This window comes from Columba livia, chromosome 15 (genome assembly GCF_036013475.1).
Source record: "Columba livia isolate bColLiv1 breed racing homer chromosome 15, bColLiv1.pat.W.v2, whole genome shotgun sequence".
Taxonomy (NCBI): domain Eukaryota; kingdom Metazoa; phylum Chordata; class Aves; order Columbiformes; family Columbidae; genus Columba; species Columba livia.
In genome coordinates, this window is record NC_088616.1 from 374,146 (window position 1) to 393,792 (window position 19,647).

The window sequence follows — 19,647 nt, forward strand, 5'->3', positions numbered from 1 at the left end:
GTTTTGTGAGCCTCTCTAATACGTTTGGGCTGCATCTTCCCCTGCTGTTGGGGTGATCCTGTGAACCCTGTGAAATTATACACAAAAATTAACCCAGATGAGGTGTTTACACCAGAAATAGTTTTAGAAAGTACCTCGAATGCCTTCATTCCAAATTCAGTTTGTGAGATCTCCCGTTCAACAGGGTTTCGTGATTTTATCAACCCCCCAATTTTAATTGACGCTTGATGTCAGTTAGAATCAGAAAATAGATTCAGCTTAGTTTTCTGGGGCAATAGATAATTCATGGGTCATTCTGAGTGACAATAACTGTTTCCGTAAAAATTGCTTTTCCAAGAGTATTAGTGGCCTTGGGAGATCAAGTTACTTTAGAACTTCCCACTTCTACTAAAATAAATCTTGCATGTGTAGGATTATGAAAAGTAGCCACAGATTTGCCTCCAGGGGCTGCCAAGCCTATTTCTCCTACCCCCAAAGTAGAATCAGTTATCATCAGTTATTTCTTCTGGAACTTTCTTGATGTTCTCCAATAATTCTGGGGAAATTTCCAAGAGATTTTTTTGGTTTTTCACACATTAATGTCTGAAAATACTTAAAGCTAAATAAACTATTTAGTACGGTATATTTGCTAATGAGCATTCTTAGGTTTCTTGCTATATAGTGCCCAAATTTTAATTCTGTGTAATTTGTATCAATACAATTCTGCTTTATTTGAATAATCTGAATAATGATTTACTTTCCCTGTGTTTGCTCGCAGTCCTAGAGTTAACTTCTGATACTGAGGCACTGTGATCATTGTTACTGCTGTCAAAACAAAATTATCTGCTTTGCTCAGCAGTCTAAGGAACTATATACTGTGTTAAATCTAAAATATGTGTGAAAATATATCTATATTTGTTTTAATTTTTAAGGTTGAAGATGAACTGAGTTCCCCAGTGGTGGTTTTCAAGTTCTTCTGGGAATATCCAAATAGAAGTATGTGATTTATTTAAAAACAAAACTAAACCCCCTCTCTTTATAGTTTAACTCCTAATTTGTGAAATTAATTTGAGGTAAATGTTCTGTAGTGCACTTTTCTTGCATAACAAGGTTTTAGAAAAGGTGTGAATGCTGGTCATGATCCAGTGATAGAATCCATACATGTGATAGCTGGTTTTTTTAGCTAGACTGCTGTGTTTTGAATTTCCATGGTAAGTCATGTTCTGCCTTCTTGAGTGAGGAGAGATTTGTGTGAGTTGATGTGGAGAGCAGCTGAGGGAGGTCTCCGAGGCTGCCAGCTCTGCTCGTGCTGAGCACAGATCATCTTCCTTGGCTCTGTTCAAACTTTCTGCTCCCGCTGAACTTCTAGCAGCTGGCTGCAAGAACCACGTTTCTGTATGTTACTGACTACGCTTGCTGTTGCAATCATTTTAAAAAGAGCAAGAACACGTTAGGAACGACTCTGGCAATAGTCACATACATAGAGTAGCCACATCGTACATGGCTCGGAGCAGAACATCCTTGGCCGAGTTTTGTTCTGTCAGTGACAGAGGAGGACATTGGGGGGTTTGTATCTATACACTCCGAGGGGGAAAGGTGGAATGTCCAGCTTCAGAAAGAAAATAATCATTTCGGTTGGAAGAGACTCTCAAGGTCACTGAGTCCAGCCATAACCCAGCCCTGTCCCTGCCCCATGTCCTGAGAACCTCATGTCCGTCTGTCCAACCCTCCAGGGATGGTGACTCCAGCACTGCCCTGGGCAGCCTGTTCCAATGCTCCACAGCCCTTTGGGGAAGAAATTGTTCCCAGATCCAGCCTCAACCTCCCCTGGCGCAACTCGAGGCCATTTCCTCTCGTCCTGTCACTTGCTACTTGAGAGAAAAGCTGGGATGAGACAAAAGTCTGCTACAAAACTTCATAGTTTTGTTACAAGTGTTGATTTTACTTGTCTGTGGATTTTTTGTGTTGGGCATGGGGGAGGGTGGTTTTGGGTTTTAATCGAATTCATGGTTGCACTTGGAAAGTAAACCTGTTCATCTTGGAGTGGTGAGCTGGTGAATTGCTTTGTACATGGATGCATTTATTTGAAAAGCTTTACTAGGGACATGTCACCCTCTTGAATTGTGAGGCTGTAATGAAATCTTTGGCAATTTCTGCATGTTTTTTGTATAATGTATAATTCTTAGTAGCATTTTTGTGTGCTTTATAGCAGAAAGTAATCGTTAAAACTTGATTTAAAAGTAGCTGACTGCATCAAATTAAATATTTCAGCCTGCTGTGACAGGATTTTGCTTTGTGAAAAAAATGTTTTTATTTCTGTTGAGGCATCTGAACCTCAAAACTGAGCAAAATATTTTATTGGTTGTTTTTAAAACAAATATATTTAATTCTCTGTTTTGCTTGTAGTATTTGTCATGTTCAACATACCTTTAAAAAAAGTCCTTGTTAGTTTGCTTGAGGTCCAGTACGTTGTGTAGATGTGTTAAATTACCTAGGAAATGTAATTGTCTTTTATCTGAATTTTAGGTTGCCTTTTGTTTAATTAGTTAAGTAAAAATGCACCCTTGTGATTCTCGTGTCTTTGGATTCAGATCAGACCTCACATGCTGCCCAGGCCTCAGCTATTCAGCACCCCATAATAAGCAATGAAAGACATGTTTATGACACTTTCAATCAGTGGGTAAGAATGGATGTTTTTTTCTCTTTTAGGAAAAAAGAAATGACAGTGGAATGCTTCCAGGGGTTCAGCAGTAATTATCAAATCTTTGGTAGATTAGTTTGACAACTATTCTTGATCTGTTATTGTTACAAGTGGGCATTTTGGTTTTAAAGGATTAATTCACTCTAAAGCAAAGTTGCTTTCACACTTCTCATTGTTTCACAAGTAATCACTACTGAAATTATGACTGCATCTGAGGCTTTTGGTAGTGGATTTTTTTCTTAAAGAGGATTAATTCTAGAAACCTGTGCTTTCAGAGACCTGAGTACACTTTGGGTCCGTTTTGTAATAATCAGTTTTGCAGGAACCTCTGACTTAGATGTGTAGCTCACCCTGTGTTTTGTGCCGGCAGCTGGGAGAGCAGCTGGCACAGCTGGTCCCAGCCAGCGGGGCCGACGTGGTGGAGCTGGAGGACGAGGGCACCTGTGTGCGGTTCAGCCCCCTCATGACTGCTGCAGGTAACATCCTCCTCTAAAAACTGGGGGTTGCTGTACAATTGTACAACAATCTCCTGGTGTAAACGCAGATAGAATCAAGAAACTCTCCAGTATATTCTCATATGGTGAGGATTTTTTTTATAAACAAAACTCTCTTGGCTTCACCGTTCTGTGCCTTGGCAGTGGGTGCATTAGAGGTACCTCAGCTGCCGTGGGTGACATTGCCTCCCTGCCTCTGCAGAGAAAGACTTTTACTCATTATTTTTTAAATTCAGTAGGATGAGCAAGGCAAAAAGATCTTTGTTTCTGAGAGTTATAAAATAGGAAGGGTAAACCATCCCTCCCTTCCTTTATCTCAGCTGCTTAACACAAGATGCTTGACCTTTCTACACAGGTGTTTCAACACTGAGATGGTCCTTGTGTCCACAATATAGCTACGTAATTAGAACAACTGTTTACTAAACCTGTAGGTTTTTTCTATAATTACTGATGGGGGGAATAAGAATCTGTATTTTGGAAAGTGTCTTAAATTTCATATTTAAGCCCGCACCATGTACATACTTCGTTTAGACTCAGCGGATGCATAGAGCACTTGGCGCAGCTCGGGGTGGTGCGTGGCATGAGAGAATCCTCCTGCACACAGAAATGTACATTTTTGAGTAAATCACTTGACGATGCTGTTGTGGTTGGTTGATTGTTAGGTTCCGTGCTGGTTTAAAACAAACAAACAAAAAAACCCTAAATCATTATCTGTTTGGCTACAGGAAGAGGAATTTCTGTGATGTAATGGAAAAGGGCATTGTCCTGATTAGTCTGCAACATCAGAAAATCCTTTTGATTAGCTTATTTTTATGAAATCCTTAGCTATCTCCATTTTGATGTATCAGTGGATATATAACTGCAGAAAAAAACACTGCTATATAGATCAAGATATTTCAATACTATCTGTAAATTATGGTTGACTTACAGACCAGCTTCTTTACTGATCACTTAATTCAGACATCTGTGTGTGTCTGTTCACTTCTATTACACACTAACACATCAGCTCTTTAGTTCTAGGAACTGAAATACAAGATGTTGATCAGTTAGTAGACTGCTTAAAAATGAAGATACCGGTGTTGACAAGTACGCTGCAACTGAGAGAGGAATTTGAGCAAGAAGTTAGAAGAACTGTTGGCCTGTTGTATATTGAAGATCTCAGCTGGCCAGGATTAGGTGTTGTAAGGTAAGTTTTTCAATATTTTCTTCATTATGTATTTGGATAGACTGTGCATTAACAGAAATGAATACGTGATCTCTTTAGTGGTGATTTGCGTGTATTGTTTGCTGGCTTGGTGCCCAGTTGAAGCTTTTGAGGGCTCTTTAAAAATTACCTTCTTCATGTTGCTTACTTTGAGATTTTTATTTTATTTAAGAAAAGCTGAGGAGCTGTTTTAGCAAAATTAGGGCATCAGTTCTAATATTGGAGGCAGCTTAGATTTTTATCTATTGTGAGATTCAAAAATATACTGAATAAAACCCTCCAAGTGTATGTTCTGATCCTTTGATAGAGGCTTCTAGGAAGGATTCTGTACAGTCAAAGCATCTGAAGTATAACCAATATATTATCTACGAATCTGTTGTGTTCAGTTAAGGCTGCAGCAGCAACCTCTTCCCACCCCCAAATCTCCAATGATAAGTGGCAGTAAACTTGTTGATCTTGTTTTGAGGTTTTTGATTTGTAAAATACCGAAATTTGTAGAAATCTGCTAAATGTGTATGTATTTTTGTATGTACTGTGAAGCAAAATCACTATCTTCTGGTTTGGTTTGAAGATACAACTATCACAGTGATGGGAAGAACGATGACAAACAAGAAAAGGAACTAGAAAAAATCAATACAGAACTTCTGAAAAAGTTAAATGAGTTGGAGTCGGATCTCACCTTTTCTTTGGGTAATTGCACTATCTAAAGAACTTCTGTTGGAGCTGAGTCACGTCACTGGCTGTATTAGAGTGGTTCAGGTCATTTGGTCATACGTTGTTACAATGCAGAATTACACTGCTGCGTACATGGTTATTGCAGAAACATCTGTAACTGTGTTTTCTCCTCACCCGTCTGAGCTCATAAACGTTGTGCGGGGTGAGCAAAGAGAACAGTTCTCGGGAATACTTGAGAAAACTGAGCGACGAGACCCAAACGTGTTTCTGTGTCAGAACAGACAAAAGCAGCAGTTTCGTGTGTGTAACCTGAGCCGCCTTGTTAGTGAAAAGCAGATCTCACTGAAAGCCCCTGGCCAGTTCACTGCTTTTTGGGGGTGCATTGAAAGCCTCATGTGACTCTTGTGATAATTAGCAGCACTTTCACACTTACATAGTGCCACGTTATAGCTGATACAATGTTAATTTGCTTTCTCAGAACTCTGACCTAGCTTTCAAAAATACAGTGCCCTAGTGAAACCAAGTAATGGGTAAATCACAGAAAGTAACGAGTTTGAGGCATATTCAACCCTGATACTTATTTTACAACTCATTTTCTCTATAAAATAGCCAATGTTTTTCTTGTTTAGATATTGTTTTCTCTTCTCTTTCTGAAAACCCACAGGGCTGAGCTTTTTTTTCAGCCTGCGTAATTTATACCTGTGTGGATATTCCACTTAATTACTGAAGGGGGGGGGGGTGGTATTAAGATTTCCCAATTCACAAGCATGCATGTGGTATCTATGGCAAGAATGTGGTTTTGTATGTGACAAAGACTTGATTCTCCCTGTGCTCACAGGTCCTGAATTTGGCGGGCAGAAGAACTGCGTTTATATTGGCATGGTGACCGAGGACCTGGACGTGTCCGAATTAGTTGAAACTATCGCAGCAACAGGCAGAGAAATTGAAGAAAATTCCAGAGTACGTATTAATAAATCAGAGTATTCCAGCACCTCTTTATTTTCCCTTCCACAGGTTTTGTTCTTTGTGAAAGTAAACTGTATTTGCCCGCAATAAACACTCTTAATAACTGTGGAAATAATAATCTGTGTCCACGTAAAGAGAACTTCTGTTAGAGGATTATGATATTCTGAGGGTGTCATGATTCATGTTCATGGTCCTGTGTTCATTAGTTCTAATGAAAAACTTTAGTAGTACTGAAACAGGCTCGTTTTATCACTAAAATTTAAGATGTCAGAACTAAATAAAGGGGAAGGTGGGGGCTGATTGCCAGCTGGGATTGAGATTGTTTACACCGTACCCTAAAATGTAAAAGAAAAAAAAAGGCTTAAAAATGGAAATTATGAAATTATTAATTTTCTGTTGAAGTAATAAAGCTGATGATTAATTCCTTTTTGTTAAAGGATTTACCTGATTAGAGTTCTTCAAATATTCTTTGAAGTAGAATCCCTAAATGACCAGTATTACAAAGGAAAATCTGTCCTTTCATTGCTCTGGTGTTGGGCATTTCATTTCCTCACCTGAAAAAAAAGAGGATGTCAGAAATTCTATTCCTGCCAATGGGAATATGTTGGGTTTGGCAATTAAATACTTCTAGCAGTGTTTTCTGGAGACTTTCTGGCCACTCCTGAAGCCCCTGTGCTGCTTTGAGGGTCAGATGGCTTGTTTGCCTGACTGGTTGAAGTCCTGGGTACTTCTAGAAAGCAAAATGGACTCTATAAACCTAAACATTCTTGCCAGTCAGATTCAGCATCTGACAAACACTTCTGTGCCGAGCAGATCTTTGAAGAATTTGGGTCACAAGTTCATTTCTAAGTAAAAGAAAAACATGACATTCTGTCCTCTGGGTATATCTTTTAAAAATCTTGCAGTCAGCCTGTACATTCTTTAATTTACAGTCATAACAAAATAGTGATTGCCAAATACAGTCTTAAATTAGAAAAATATCTGATTACAGTGTTTACATCCCCAAAACCTGAATTAAAAATACAATTTCAAGTCCAAATAATATCTATATAATAATTTCTGGTTTTTATTAGTTGTTGGAAAACATGACTGAAGTTGTTAGAAAAGGGATACAGGAAGCACAACTTCAGCTCCAGAAAGCAAATGAAGAACGACTTCTGGAAGAGGTAAGCCATACACCCAAGTTACCTGGGAAACCTGAGATAACTTGCCGCGCGTGGGCTGGCTGCTCACCGCTCGCTCTGTGCTCCGCAGGGGCTGCTGCGACAGATACCTGTGGTGGGCTCTGTGCTGAACTGGTTTTCTCCATTCCAAGCCTCACCAAAGGGAAGAACATTTAATTTAACAGCAGGTAGGACTTGGGGCACCTGCAGCCATGTAATGCTGTCGTTAGAACTGTTTCCAATTTTAAACTAAAATTTCAACACACTTTCTTGTACTGATTTGATCGTGAGTGACATAATCCAGCCTCAGGCTGTACAACATGCATTTCACTGTTTCTGTTACATTCCGTAAGACAATCTTCTAACCTCACTTGTACATTTACACTTTGTTCTTGTACGTTGAGTCACATTAAATAAAGAACTACATTAGACATTGGCATTTATTAATAGAGGAATAATTTATGTGACTTTTGGCTACGTATGCTGCAACAGGTTGGTGTTTACGCTGTGTCTGTAGATACATAAGCTAGCGGGGTAGCTCAGGTCTTGGCAGGTGAATCCTCTGGCGTGTGCTTGCAGAGCCGTTCTGGGGTGTCTGCCCTGCGGGAGCTCGATGTCACTGCCTGTCCTGGTTTCAGACCGTCTGGCTGCTGCCGTGTTGCTGACGTTCTGGTTTGCGTGCTGGGCGGTGTCATGTCTGACGGGACAAGCTGAGGACTGGTATCAACGTGGCCTTGAGGGAGACACTAATAAATGAAATATTACAATGTAGAAGACTCAGCTTTTACTCTTTATTGTAATTCATGTCTGGTGATGTGAAAAGACCTGTCTATAGCTTTTACTTCATTAAGACTGATGTACTGATATCATACTTTCTGAAATTAGAATTTTTCACTGTAATATCCTTAGAATATTGCTAGAACAAGCGCCTGGCTGGCTGGCTGTCAGCAGCGAGGGAGGATTTCTGCTGTAGTTGGGCCTTTCTGATTCCTCACGTGCCAACAGGGAGGTTCTTAGGTCAGAGAACCCAGGTTTCCCCTTGCAGCCCCACACCCCTTCCACCTGCACCGCTCAGCAGCTGGGAGGAGAAGAGAAAAGGAATGTCGGGGGTGTAGCAGCATTGCAGAGTGTGTGGGGAAACCTTTCTCATCTTTGTAAGGCTCAGCACTTGGAGCCCCAGCACTTGGGAACCACCAGTTGCAGTTTCAACTCAGCCCAGCACGTGCAGTTTCAGAAATGTGCAGTAAAAATAAGATTGCACACCTTATAAACACAGATGGACAAAAACCTTGTCTAGTTTGTGCTGTATTCAACTTAATAGTTTTTGCTTAACACGCAGGCTCTCTAGAATCCACAGAATCTACGTACGCATCCAAGGCCCAAGGAACAGGCACTACTCCGCCACCAACTCCTACTTCTAGCCTTGCAAAGCAAAGACTTCCTGGTAAGTTCCTACATCTTCATTTCTGAAATTTGCTAAAACCTCCTGCCATCTGAGTTGCATGACACAAACCCAGCATTATTTTCCATCTTTCATAATACCTGGAACTAGAGCTCATCGTCTAATGCCTCAAGTCTGCCTTAAAAACCTGAATTTAAACATGGCACAGAACACCAGCCCTGTTTGTTTTCTCCTCCTGGGAAGGAAATCTTCCTGCAGGGAGCTGTTACCCCATTAACTGCCTATGCAGTCTGGAATCTGTCTCTAGAATATTATGAGGTTATTGAGTTTTGAAAATCAGCACCTAACAAGCCAAAAGTTTTATTTGAAATAAAAGCATTGTGTATTTTAGCCACTGCATTTCTGTCGCTACCCAATATTTTGTGGGCAAAGTCATTCTCAGGTGAAGATCTAGTAAATCTGTGGCACTTTCTTTGTAGTTGCATTATCACAGCAATTAATGCCGATTTGCCTGTCAGGAAGACATAGTTCGAACTCACCAATTGAGCTGTTTGGCTTCCAGCTCGCAATTTTCAGTACAAGTTTTTATCCGCGAATGACCTCGCTGGGTGCGTGGGCAGCTTGGTGTTCAGCTGCGTTTCAGCAGTTTCTGTTCGCACAGAATGCCGTGAGCGCTGGTGCCTTGCGTACATAGCTTTAAGTACGTGCCTGTGTTTCAGGTACAAGCCAGCACCGAAATTGAATCTATTTCTTTGCAGTTATAAAATTCAGATATTTTCTTTGAAACTGAAGTTGCTCATACAGCATTTTGTATTTGCTGCCTTCATTGGTACCACATTCTTCAAACGCTTTACAGGCCAGAAAATTTTTAAAAGGTCTCTGAGAAGTTCTGATGGATTCAGCGAGACGAGCTCAGTCAGTCACTGTGATGACCTGGAGAGGATGGATCAGAGGCCCCCGACTCTGTCCCCTGGCCAGGAGCGAGGACCTCCAGAGACTGAAACAGCAGAGGAGCAGGAGGAGGTGGCACGGGCGACAGCTAAAGACACTGAGGACGTTCCGAGTGACAAATCGCCAAACAGCTCCACAAAGGTAGAGGAACAAGAAAGTCAGAGATAAAAGCCTGAGGGTGGGTTTCAGACTCTGCGGAGGAGGCCTGAGCCCCGGGAGCCCAGGCGTTAATGACGCATATAAAACGTGACCAGTGCCACACGCCAGTACAGTAATAACTACTGTAACTGAGTAACTGGGATTTTGCACAGACACAAATTCCCCCCATGGGACAGAGATTTGTCTTATCCTACACTTGTTACAGTTGCTTTAATCCTCTACATGTCCGTGTCACCAAAGTACTAGTGAAGTTCATCAACTGCTCATAACCGTTTGTAAAAAGCTGTTGGCAGTTCTTCCTAAGCATGAGTGTAGTTGCTAATGAATCAATCAGCCAAACCTGAGAACACAGGTGCATCAAATAATTGTTAAATGAACTAATTTTATGTTAATACACTTAAAAAATAATCAACTGCCAATTGTTTACCTTTTTGAAGATTTAAAATCCAGTTCAGCAGCTCCTGCAGGCGTTTCGCTCCATTTCGCTGCTTGTTTCCCCCAGGAGGGTCACCTGGCGGCTGTGAGCAGTGACTGCCCGGTGCACCCGTGTCCCTGAGCAGCTTGCTGCCACCTGCCAGTTTTCCCTGCTGCTGCGTGGCGGGACCCCGCGCAGGCCCCAGGGACGGCAGGGCATGAGTTAGTGATGCGTTGTTTGTTTAAAGCCTTTGCGGAGGATCTAGTGCCCGTGCATGCCGGAATGGCCGCGTGCTTTTGTCGCTGCAGCTCGTGGCCAGCGCCCCTTTTCCTTTGCACACCAGTTACAAACCAGATCACACTTGTCATGTGACCAGAGTTCTTTACGTTGTGTATTTTTAAAGCTAGTTGTAGTAAAGCTTGGAAAACCAGTACATTTATGATGGTTTCAATGCCTTTTTTTTTTTTTTTAATAACAGTAACTTACCTGTGGCAGGAATTGCACAGATTGAGAGAAATTATATGGGTTATCTACACTACAGCACAACTTCTTAATGCCTACAATGACTAAAGGCACAAGCAAAGCTTTGGGTAAATCAACCTCTAAGGTGGAGAAGTGTCCCCCTACCCCCAAAATTATCTTGCTGCGGATTTTCAGAGCCTCTTGTGTAAAGGAGCTCTTTGGAAAAGTTTCCTTTCCCAAAGATACACGATTTTTGGGGGAAAACCACCCCATCCCTGTAGAACCGGATCCAAGTATTGCAGTTTGCTTCATGTGCGTTTTGCTTGGGGTTTTTTCTGCCCCCAAAAGGTGAGCTGTAAGATGGGTTGTAGTGGTAGTAGGACTGACCAACGGGGGTTGGAGTTGTACCGGCACCCGATTTGACTTCCAGCTGCTGGAGCCTGTGTGGCGGGGATGTGACTGAGGGAAACCAGTGCAATGCTTCTGAAGTGCAAAAACAACTGCGTTGACTAGTCTTCCTTCTTGGGTTCTTTGGTGCAATGAAGTATGTTAATAAGAGTAATTTGTTTGGGATAAAGCTATCTCCGCAAAGATTAATTTTTAATGTTTTTATATTTGGAAGTGTTAAACCAGTAGTTTTGTTGGAATGAGTTTTGTTCTTTAGATACTTTCTGAATGTTTCAATAAAGATTCTTCAAATTATTACTCTTGAATTAATTAATTGCTGAAGGATAATTCCCTAGCTGTTAGTACGCGTTAAGTGTAGGCAACTGTCTTTCACTTTGTGTGGAAAATCGTTTCCTAAAGTATTTTAAATAGTCAATGTGATCAGTGCCCTTCCTGGGAGCCTCTGTATCTGCACTCATCACTGCACTGCAACAACAGAACATAAAGCCACATTCTTGCTTTAAAGTAGCAGCAATTCCTACATAAGCAATGCAGAAAAAGCAAGTTACTTCTGTCAAAATACTTTATTTTGAAAAGCACAGGAACAGTATTGTTTGTGACCAGCAATACGCCTTTTTGCAACAAATTGCTCTTCTCGCAAGCCTAGACTTCCCTAAAGCCGTTTGTGGTGTTTGGTTCCAGGTTACATCTTGTCGGAACAAACCTGTTCCCACAACCCTTCTTCATTTTTTTTGTAGATACGAGGTTTCCTGTCAGGAAATAGGGAGCGAGATGGAAATGGATGTTCTTTTAAAAATGTTAATGTAGATCTAATGTGGGAAACAAAGTGGGGTGGCTCAGCCAGGGGTGATGTGGAAAGATTCTGAAAAACAAGACAGGGGCAAGAGCTGCTTGACATTCAGAATACAAAGTTCTCAATTATTCTGCCTTTTAATAATCTTATTTCCCTCTCACCCACCCCAGCCGCTGCACTGTGGAAAGTTTTGACAGCCCATCAGCCCCCACCCACCCCTCTGCTCAGCTAAATGAGGAAAAAAAAGAGTTTCAGGTACCTGTAAAATCTGTTTATCGTCTTGTTCCAGCCAAAAATCCACATATGGGAAAGGCCTCCAGAAATATGGCCCAATGTGCAGCTCTTCTGTCTTTGCATCATAAACGTTAGTCAGCTGCAAGGACAGTGGGGCCGTATGCGTTAGACAGGGTGCACGCGGGGGAAGGAGACAGCTGACAAATGGGACTTTGAACTGTAACAAACCCAGAACCGCAGGGATTACGCCCGTGACCTGGATGTCTTTACAGAAGCTGTGCTGCTGGTCCCGTCCTGGGAAGGACCAGGCCGACCCCCAACCCCAGGAGCTCAGCGGGTTTCATCTCCACCCGCTCCTTCCCCTCCGCTCCTCCATCTTCCTCATGGGGTTTGTTACCGACAGAGCGTTACCAAAGTATTGCTCTCCTCAAACTCGTGACATTGTACGCCTAACTGGTCTCCCCTTCCAGCAAAAATACCCTTTCTTGCCATTGTTTTTACTCACTGTTGCTCCTGTTAAAACACGGGCTGAACGCAAATCCTCATCTGGCCCCTTTTCTGGGAAGGTCGCAGGGAAAATCTCTGCTGTTTTAACGTTCACAGCTGGGGGAAAACAGAATTTAAATACGCAAACAAGGGATTCTTACAAGACACTCGAAATGATCACATCCCCAACATGACTGTATTGCAGGAACTTTAGGCCACACCAAATACTCTTCTTGTATTTCTCTCCAGCCTGGACAGCATATTTCTATTTATTTTGATGTTGCTTTGGCAGAATTGCAATATTCCAGAACATTTTCAGAGTTCAACCAATTAGAAAAAATACAAAATGCACAACGAAAAGGTTGAATTCTAACCCCAAAGGTAAGTGCAGGAGCTTGATACGGGCCAAAGTCCAGTGAACCAAACGCTTGTGTTTGTTCGTGGCGCGTCCCTGTGCGCAGCTCCCCAGGCGCGGCACCGGGGAAACGTCTTCCTCCCTCCACCTGCAGCAGCAGCACTGACCGTGGAGGCCGGGCCCCGCCCCGGCATCAACAGCAGCCCCTTTACCGAAAAAATCTCAAAACCCAAACGATTACAGGAACCTAAGTGAATTCTGATTTAACTCACCTATTCCATAAATTATCGGAAAGTGAATATCCTTTTCTTCTCTGTCATTTAGTTCTGTAAGAAAAAAAAAAAAGTCAAACGTGTAGAATTTTTGATTCCTTTAGTTGCAGCATTCATTTAGTTGCATGTTAGCGGGGAAGAACAGGGTGGATGTTGCGTAAGGACAGAAAAAAAGACAGGACAGGCCGACAGCACCGCGCTGGGGCCTGGAGCAGAACGATCTCCGCCAGCACGGCCGCCTCCAGCCTCGTGCCGCTCCGCTTCCCCATCAGCAACGTGCGGGGAAAACACAAAGCAAAACGATGATGATGCCAAGTTTCAAAGATGTGAAAGTCACCAGCAGCGCTGAAGCGCAAGAATGATGGAAATACAACCCGGATGTAATAGAAGGAAAAGGAAATTACCACACACGCTGCCGGCAATAAACCATCACAGCTCGTTACGGGGGACTCTGTTCTTTCTTACAGGGCAGATAGAAGAGCCATGTGTGGGGAAAAAAAACCTACCTCCACTTGGCATTTAGCCAGGATACTTCAAAACCTCCGGAAACGTTTTCTTACCTGTCACGCAGAAAGTCACTAGATGAAGCTCATCGGGCTGGAGATGGAAGGCTCCTGCAGCACAAGGACAGCGGCAGCGTGAGACCGGGCGGGCGGCACGCGCAGGCTGGGCACTGCGGGCGGGCAGCTGCACCCCCCCGGGCAAACAGCAACAGGCAGAGCCGCTTGTATGAAGTTAACACCCGCGCTATTAAATGTGACGAAGACTTACAGCGAGTAGCGCTTGTAACAGCAAAAAATACACTAAGAGTGCTGTGCCACTTCTTATACAGACACTGGTTTAGCTCTGGCATCACAGCAGCTCTGCTTTAGTTCACTGCACATTTAAGACCTTATATTTACATTCCTTTTCCTAAAATATTACATACATAGTAAGCAATTCCAGTCTTTCATTAGCTGTGTTTTAATCATGCTTTTCACCATCCCACAGACCAGCTAAAAAACATTCTAATAGTACTACAGTGTTTTGAAATTTGAAATTCTAATAGTACTACAGTGTTATTGTTTCAAATTGTAATCCGATGCATGAAGATCAGAAGGTTGAATAAAACGAGTTAACCAAAATACTTCATTCTGTACAGAGCTCCCACAGCACCTGTAACGCAGGAATCGCCGGGTGCAACGGCCACAAGGGACCGTCCCAGGACCGCTGCCGGTTCCCTTTGGTTCGTCCCCTCCCCGTGCCCCGCAGCCCATGGCGCTGAGCGCGAGCCACAGCACGGACGGGGCTGAGCAGGTGCTTCATGTTCCAAATATCTTCACAAAGCACCACAGTCACTTCTCAGACTATACATTTTTTATAAACAGACGTCACGTCTTCCATCAGACAATTCCCAATGCTAATTAAATTTAACCTACAAAATTAATAGTAACTAATGAAGTCACCCACATCTATAGACGTAGACAGGGACAACGCTGGACCCAAACCACGTAGCATTTCAGCAGCAGAGCCAAGAACCAAGCCTGGCTGAGCTGAGCTCCAGTTCTACCCGCTGGAGCGTAAAGCGGGAAGACACGCCCAGCTCAGCGCCCCCATCCCACAGCGGCCGCCGCCCCAGGAGCCCGACCCCCCTCCAGCTCAGGTTCTCAGGTCAACACCCTGCAACAGGAATCCACATTTCCCGCCCAGAGAAGCCGGGGCTCAGGTCACAAACAAACAAAGTACCCGAAGTACCCACAGCCCGGCAGAACTTTTTGTCGGACATGAGAGTGGAAAAAATGCGAACTTACTAAGAAGCTGATTAGTAAGTTTTTGTGATAACTGCCTATCATCATTGAAACCTCCAACTAGGTGCACTTCCAGCCTGACAGAGATGGAATAACAGGAAACAGCGGTTAAAACGACATCCCAAAGTCAACAGCTTCACAACACAACCCCCAGCCCAGACTGCAAAGCGAGCAGTGGAGAAGCCTCACGTGTTGATGGTCATTCCCTTCCGAACGGCTCAGGGGTCACCCAGGAAACGGCACAGGTGTAAAAGGGAGGAGGGGCCCGCGCATGCAGTTCTGTCTGACCCGGGAGGAGCAGCGAGGGTCAGCGCCTCGGCTGTGGACTGGACTAAGTAACCACCTTCCAGTTCCCAATAAAGGGTTAATTAAACATAAAGACTTTTGCTCCTGTCACCTCACGACTCCTCTGGGTCATACGTGAGGTTCTTCTCTGAAAAGTGTCTATGTAAGGACAAGCCCTGACAAATCATGTGCTTTTAGAAACCAGATCTTCTAAGCTCAGTGAGTTCTTATCAAACTCTGGTTTGTCAAAGGGCAAAAACCTCCACATCCAGGAAGACGCTGTTCGCTAAGTCCCGTTTCAGAGCATTTTCCCCCGCTCTCCCACCCCTCTCCTCTGTGTTTGCTTGTTTGGTGTTTGTTTGTTGATGTTGTTTGGTTTTGTTTTCATTTCTATTTAATTCAGGACTTCCTAAAATCCCAGACAGATTCTCAGGTCCCAAGAGGAATTTACAAGAGCAATCAAAACCAAGTTGTTTGGAAGATTCTTCACATCCGAAACAGAATTTAAATGGAAAACTGTAAACATAACACTTTAGGATGGCAGTTTTACAGAGACACTACTCAGAGCAGAACTCTGTTTTAAGCCACTGTTAAAAATGCCCTCAAAATCATAATCAAGGAAATCATTCTAACTTTACGTGTGGTTCCTGATCAAGAGGTATTTCTTGCACAATCGCCTTCTCTGAGCCCCATATAATCACATAAGAATTCCCCAACCTTAACATTTGCAACACCCTCTGTGCAAACGGCACCCGAGAAGCGGCGCAGAGCTGACCTTCCGCGTCCCGTGGGGTCAGAGAAAGACTTCACCGCGCCCATGATGAGCGACACCTCGGCCTCCGTGTCCGACCCGTCACAGTGCGTCAAGCACGTGGCTCCGCTGCCTGAGGAAGACGTTGTTAGAGGCTGTTACGCTGCCGTTATTAAAATAACAGTCTACGCTACCGCAGCCGAGCAGGAGCTGCACCCAGCCCCTTCTCAGCCCTCCAGCAGGAGGTGCGGGCTGACCAAAGGAGGCGATAGCCTTGTCATGTGCCGCGTGATCAGATCACCAAAATCACGCAAAGGGTGCAAGTGCCCTCTTACCCAAGACCAGGCAACATCTCTGGCGTCTGAAATCCAGGCACGCAAGCAAGGATCCCTCTATAAAGTCTCCCGCTGTCATTGTTGTAACGCCAGGCCCCGCAGGCCCGAGCTGCCGAGCACGGCCACGGGAGCAGATCGCGTTTGGGATCTGCCACCGGCCAGCCAGAACATGAATCTCCAACACTGAACACCCCGACTCTTTGAGTAAGTCGCTCAGTTAATACAATACCTGACTTCTTGCAATTCAAGTTAATATAAACATAATTGCAGTTTATTTTATGAATGCAGCATCACCGAGTGATTATTTTTGGGGTGCAGGTTTTGTTCTGAATGCCCTCTAATGATACCTGTGTGTCGGAGCACAACTATGTGGCAGGTAGTCGCGTCATCTGATCCGAGAATGGAAACAGAACCTGTTTCGAAGGAGAGAAACGCCGTAAGGGCTGCGCTCCGAAAATCATCGCTCCGGGAGAACGAACATCCTGCTCCCACCTACCATCCCCAGGGGTGGTCACTGCGAATTCCCGCTGCTGGACGTAGAGGAGACCTTTGGGCTCCACGACGCGAGCAGGCTGACTCCTCAGAAGTTTTGCCTTTTCCTAAAGACAAACGATAACAGAGACTACAGCGGCTGAACTCTCAGGTGTACCCGTTACTTGACAGAAACATCAGTTCTGAAAAGCAAAGCGAGCCCGGTCAGAAAGAAACACACGTATTCTCTGTTATGGAATATTCCGAACTTTGAGAACTTTTCACTTTCCTGCCCCTGATCCAGTTAATTGTTAAATCCCACCATTCCATGAACAGACAAACCCCTTTATAGATGACAGAGGTACAACAAAGGGCAGAAGGACTCGGCACACGTTATATTAGACAATACCAGGGCTGATCGTGGAAGTTTAGTTAGGACAGGTGTCTGTTTAAGTCTAAAAGTTCCAGACTTTTACTGCCATGATCCAGCACGTCTATCCCGTGCCTCTCACGGTATCTCTGGCCGCCCTGGCCGCGAAGGGCAGAGCCGCGCCGCCCCGCCGGCCGCAGCGCATCCCCAGCGCGGGCTCGGGAACACGCCACAGGCCCACCACATCCGCAGAAGAAAACCTCCGTTTTCACAAAGAAACGCGTTCCCAGCCAGCTCGGCAATTCCTGGTGCAGCGTCCCCCCCGGGGCTACACGGACACACCGAGACGCCAGGACCTTCCAAAGTGACTGCTGTCGCTGTCGCTTTCGCCCGCACTTCACCCGGCACGGACCCGGCCGGGGGCTCCCGCAGCCCGGGAGGGCGGCCCGGCCGCCGCCGGTCGCGGATTTCCCACTCAACCCGCGTCTTGCCGCCGCCACAGCCGGGGAACGCGCCGCTGCGGAGCCGCGCTGCCCGCCCCGGGCCGGCCTCCCTCCGCCCGGGCCGCCCCGCTCCGCCCCCCGCGCCCCGGCCGAGGCGGCTCCTCCCGCGGGCGCCCCGCCGCCGCTCCTCACCTCGAGCTGCGGGTGGGCGCGGCTCAGGTCTCTCGTGGGCCGGGCCAGGTCGATCAGCTCCCCGTTCACCAGCAGCGGCATCGCGGGCAGCGCCCGGGCCCGCGGCGGCGGCTCCGCGTCCTCCCGGGCCGGGCCGGGCCGCGCCGCGCGGGCCGCTGGGAGGGGGCGGGGCGGACGGGGCGGGGCGGGGCCCGGCCGCCGCCCGAGCGCGGGCAGAGGCGCTGGAAGGATCGCGTCGCCGCCCAGCGACCGCAACGCGTCACGCAGCACAGACCCCTCCCGCAGCTGTGAGACACCCGCACATTGTTATGAAACGTCGTTCCGGAAGGAACCATGACAGAGCCGCGAGTTTACACACAAACCCGCGCCACCATCTCCCCCCCAGCAGCCACAAACAAATATTCAGGCCACCCCAAAGACGAGTTTTTCTCCCCCCTTCCCCACGTCCGAACACGAGAACCGCGGCAGCAGCAGCTGAGTCCAAGCCCGCGGGAGCGACACGCCGGGCCGGGCTGCCCGCAGCCAGCACACAGCCAGGAGCCCAGCTCTCAGGACAGGAAACAGCCACAGCAGGTACTTTCTTCAGAGGACAACACTGCGGGTCCAAGCAGCCGCAGCGTCCACAGGGCAGGCTCCAGCAGAGCCCAGCCCGTGTCCGTGCGCACAGCCGCGCACCAGGGCTGGCGGGGGCCGCGGAACACCGGGACTTCCGCACGGGATCTTTGCTTTAAGCCAGTCCCAGCAGCACACAACTTAACTGTGCAACAACAGGACTGACCGTCAACGGCTGCACGTATTTCGCTGTCGTGCTTTGCATCACTTAACGTCTTTTTTCCGCTTCACTGAGTTCCTGCACCACACAACTGGTGTTCGAGCGTGGAAAGCTCTGTGAAGACCCAGCAGCGGCAGAACAGGCAGAGGCAGCTCTCACAGGCCGTTCTCCCAGCCGCTCATGGCAGGACGTTTCTATTCCATGCCCGGAGAGAGTGCAGGTACTGCAGATGGAAGCCTATGGGTTACTGCTCAGGAGTGACAGTAAAGAGGACTACAATTGAAAACAAAACCCAAGTCTCAGTTTACCCTATGATGAACGAGATCCACTGCTGCATTCTTCAGTATTATCCCCGAAACTTCACTTTTGCTGTCTGTCAGAACAAACATCCTTACTGGAGAAGCCAGACCACACCGAGACATCCCTAGTTACACAGAGATGTGTTTCAAAGGTGTACGATTTGCACCGGGTGCGTCAATCTTTATTGGCCCTGAGTAAAACCATTGTCTCGAAAGCCTTCAAGGGCAGAATCTAAGGCAGGGGCATTGGAGTTGCACAGCTACTGGAGTTTAGTCCCAAATGCATAAAGTTTTCAACTAAATATACAAATAACATTTTTTTTCCATTGTTTATATTCTTGGTGAAATCTAAAAAGCCAGCAATCACAAAAAAAAAAGACAAGAAACCTGACACATGGACAACACAAAGACACCAGTGACACTGTTGCTTCCTTTCCAGGAGGGAAGACTTTCTTTTTTTGTCTTTTCAGCATTCACATATAAACTTCAAAACCTGAAAATAAATACCTGTCTCTGAGCGCTTCACAAGCACCCCAGAGCAAACTATCTACAAGCCATACATTCAGCTACTGCATTGTTTTCAACACTTCAACAATCACCACTTCTACAAGTCTGAACTTTCGCAGCTGGGAAAGTTGTGCGTCAGCAACATATCTGAGGAGCGCCAACACTCAGCACTGCACGCAGTGTCCAGCAGCGAACGGCTTTACCACACACGCTCCTACGGACAGGAGAAGTTTCAGAGATGCGTGCAGAGTCACGGCCAGGCTCGATGCACGGCCTCCCTCTCACCGACCAGAGCGGTGCTCTGGAACCCACGCAA

General features: G+C 45.6%; 2 protein-coding genes across 9 annotated transcripts in view; one reads left to right on the top strand and one right to left on the bottom strand.

Annotated features, from left to right (window-relative positions):
- PDXDC1 (pyridoxal dependent decarboxylase domain containing 1) overlaps positions 1 to 11,273 on the top strand; it is a 30,362-nt gene extending 19,089 nt beyond the window's left edge. For both annotated transcript variants that reach the window (XM_065030396.1, XM_065030397.1), the window contains exons 14-23: positions 912 to 975; positions 2,571 to 2,659; positions 3,051 to 3,156; positions 4,189 to 4,360; positions 4,950 to 5,068; positions 5,892 to 6,013; positions 7,093 to 7,185; positions 7,274 to 7,370; positions 8,522 to 8,626; positions 9,441 to 11,273. In XM_065030396.1, the coding sequence (XP_064886468.1) occupies positions 912 to 975; positions 2,571 to 2,659; positions 3,051 to 3,156; positions 4,189 to 4,360; positions 4,950 to 5,068; positions 5,892 to 6,013; positions 7,093 to 7,185; positions 7,274 to 7,370; positions 8,522 to 8,626; positions 9,441 to 9,703 (1,230 nt within the window). In that variant the 3' untranslated portion in view covers positions 9,704 to 11,273. The remainder of the gene's footprint in view (positions 1 to 911; positions 976 to 2,570; positions 2,660 to 3,050; positions 3,157 to 4,188; positions 4,361 to 4,949; positions 5,069 to 5,891; positions 6,014 to 7,092; positions 7,186 to 7,273; positions 7,371 to 8,521; positions 8,627 to 9,440) is intronic.
- Positions 11,274 to 11,527: 254 nt separating this feature from the next.
- On the bottom strand, positions 11,528 to 17,934 carry NTAN1 (N-terminal asparagine amidase). 7 transcript variants are annotated; one of them, XM_065030416.1, is made up of 10 exons: positions 17,754 to 17,934; positions 16,774 to 16,876; positions 16,625 to 16,690; positions 15,967 to 16,075; positions 14,910 to 14,983; positions 13,680 to 13,733; positions 13,120 to 13,173; positions 12,512 to 12,609; positions 12,032 to 12,145; positions 11,528 to 11,728 (listed from the first exon to the last, which is right to left on the bottom strand). In XM_065030416.1, exons 1-10 carry the CDS (start codon positions 17,832 to 17,834, stop codon positions 11,702 to 11,704), a joined length of 780 nt encoding a protein of 259 aa, XP_064886488.1. In that variant the 5' UTR covers positions 17,835 to 17,934; the 3' UTR covers positions 11,528 to 11,701. The 7 variants fall into 7 exon arrangements, with proteins under 7 accessions (XP_064886488.1, XP_064886483.1, XP_064886487.1 ...); XM_065030411.1 differs by having other exon boundaries at positions 11,528 to 11,841; XM_065030415.1 differs by having other exon boundaries at positions 11,528 to 11,866.
- Positions 17,935 to 19,647: the final 1,713 nt, after the last annotated feature.

Excerpts from the sequence above, each read along its gene's own strand:
- NTAN1 (XM_065030410.1), bottom strand. The coding sequence starts at position 17,834 with ATGCCGCTGCTGGTGAACGGGGAGCTGATCGACCTGGCCCGGCCCACG. Across the intron at positions 16,076-16,624 it reads AGTTGTGCTCCGACACACAG|GCAGCGGAGCCACGTGCTTG; the intron begins GTATCATTAGAG and ends CGTCTTCCTCAG. Across the intron at positions 13,734-14,909 it reads ACTTACTAATCAGCTTCTTA|GAGCCTTCCATCTCCAGCCC; the intron begins GTAAGTTCGCAT and ends CTTGTGCTGCAG.